General features: G+C 48.3%; 1 protein-coding gene across 1 annotated transcript, besides 7 other annotated features; it reads right to left on the bottom strand.

Annotated features, from left to right (window-relative positions):
* Positions 1 to 760: a sequence feature (heterozygous, Esmeraldo-like haplotype).
* Positions 160 to 434: a mobile genetic element.
* Positions 242 to 263: a microsatellite.
* Positions 319 to 338: a microsatellite.
* On the bottom strand, positions 559 to 948 carry Tc00.1047053511207.10 (hypothetical protein, conserved; the record flags this gene model as incomplete). The annotated part of the gene is made up of 1 exon (XM_797172.1): positions 559 to 948. One exon carries the CDS (start codon positions 946 to 948, stop codon positions 559 to 561), a length of 390 nt encoding a protein of 129 aa, XP_802265.1.
* Positions 761 to 863: a sequence feature (areas merged during assembly that could not be assigned to a particular haplotype. This can correspond to areas where the two haplotypes were merged or to regions with more than two copies in the genome that were merged during assembly.).
* Positions 864 to 1,334: a sequence feature (heterozygous, non-Esmeraldo-like haplotype).
* Positions 1,021 to 1,044: a microsatellite.

Here is a 1,334-nt window from a genome sequence, read left to right as displayed (position 1 = left end):
GGATCCTGAACTGATACGTATAAATAAAACAGGACGGGAAAGAAGAGGGCCATGGAGAGGCAGCGGCCTCGCCACATCCTCAATGTTTGTCCCAACCGCATCTATATGTTCGGGTAGCCACCCTCGTGCCACGGTGCGGTGTGTTCGGATTGGGGATATTTATTGCTTACGAGTTGGAAGCATTTGGGCCCTCCAGCCAAAAGACCCCGCCGCAAGGTCGGAATCAAAGAGGGTGGATGGCAAAAATAAAAATAAAAATAAAATTCGTCTTGCCGTTATCGGATTCCCTCATTCCTTCAAATGCGTTCTCCCAAAAAAAATAATAATAATAATAATAAAACAGGAAAGAATCGCATAGAAATATGTATTCATCTTACCACAATATATTCATTAGGGTAGCCAGCCTTCTCGCGAAGATTCTTTTCACAAGCTCCCATATCATCGGGAAAGGGACCGGGGAAAATGTTATACAAAAAAAAAGATTTGGAGATATGTGCGTATATTTTCACTGCCGTACTGCGCCCGCCTCACACATGGAACCAAGATTGAAAAATGTTTTTATAAGCCGGCGAGGGCAACGGTGAGCCATCCGAGCATCAGCGTCACACCACCAACGGGTGTCAGCCGCCCTATCACCCCGCCCGGTACACCCAGAGAAGTGGCGTAGATGGTGCCAGCGAAGAGAGTGGTGCCCAAAAGCAGAAGATGAAACGCACGGTTAAGGTGTTTGGCGGCAGGGCCATTGGGGTCAACGCACTCACGCAGAGCCAGCACGGATAAACAGCCCGCGGTGTGGATAAGGTTTATATTAACGGCTGTGGTCCAGGCTGACTGTTGTTTGGGCGTCAATCGCCCATGGAGTGCATGGGCCCCATAGGCACCGGCGACAACACCAACAAAGCCGGAGACACCGACTGCAACAATACATGGGTCGTAAAATTTCGCCATACCGTTCCTTATTCCTTCGCTTGCGTTGAGTGTGTAAATCGCACTAAACCAATAGCAGAGTGGAGGTCTGGCAAAAAAAAAAAAAAAAAAAAAAAAGGAACCACATTTCAAAGGGTGGCATTAAAGTCCAAATGCAGGGAGAAAAGAAAAAAAAAGAAGCATAGAACGCAGATTACATGAGGAAATTAAGCAATACGCAGTGCACTCCTTCCCCAGAATGGAAGTGCTTAGCACCCTCCAACGGCGGTCCATCCTTTTTTTTTTTCTTCAGTAACTGGAGCCGCAGCATCAGCAGGAATAACCCAGCAGGGACGGATGTCAACAAAAGCAGCACCGTCCCTGTCACCCCTCCTCAAACGTAGCAGCAACGCTGCCCGCGTGATGGG

The sequence above is a fragment of the Trypanosoma cruzi genome, genomic scaffold, assembly GCF_000209065.1.
Source record: "Trypanosoma cruzi strain CL Brener 1047053517069 genomic scaffold, whole genome shotgun sequence".
Classification (NCBI taxonomy): Eukaryota; Euglenozoa; class Kinetoplastea; order Trypanosomatida; family Trypanosomatidae; genus Trypanosoma; species Trypanosoma cruzi.
The sequence above is the reverse complement of the archived record's forward strand: the minus strand, read 5'-3'. Positions and strand labels throughout refer to the sequence as shown.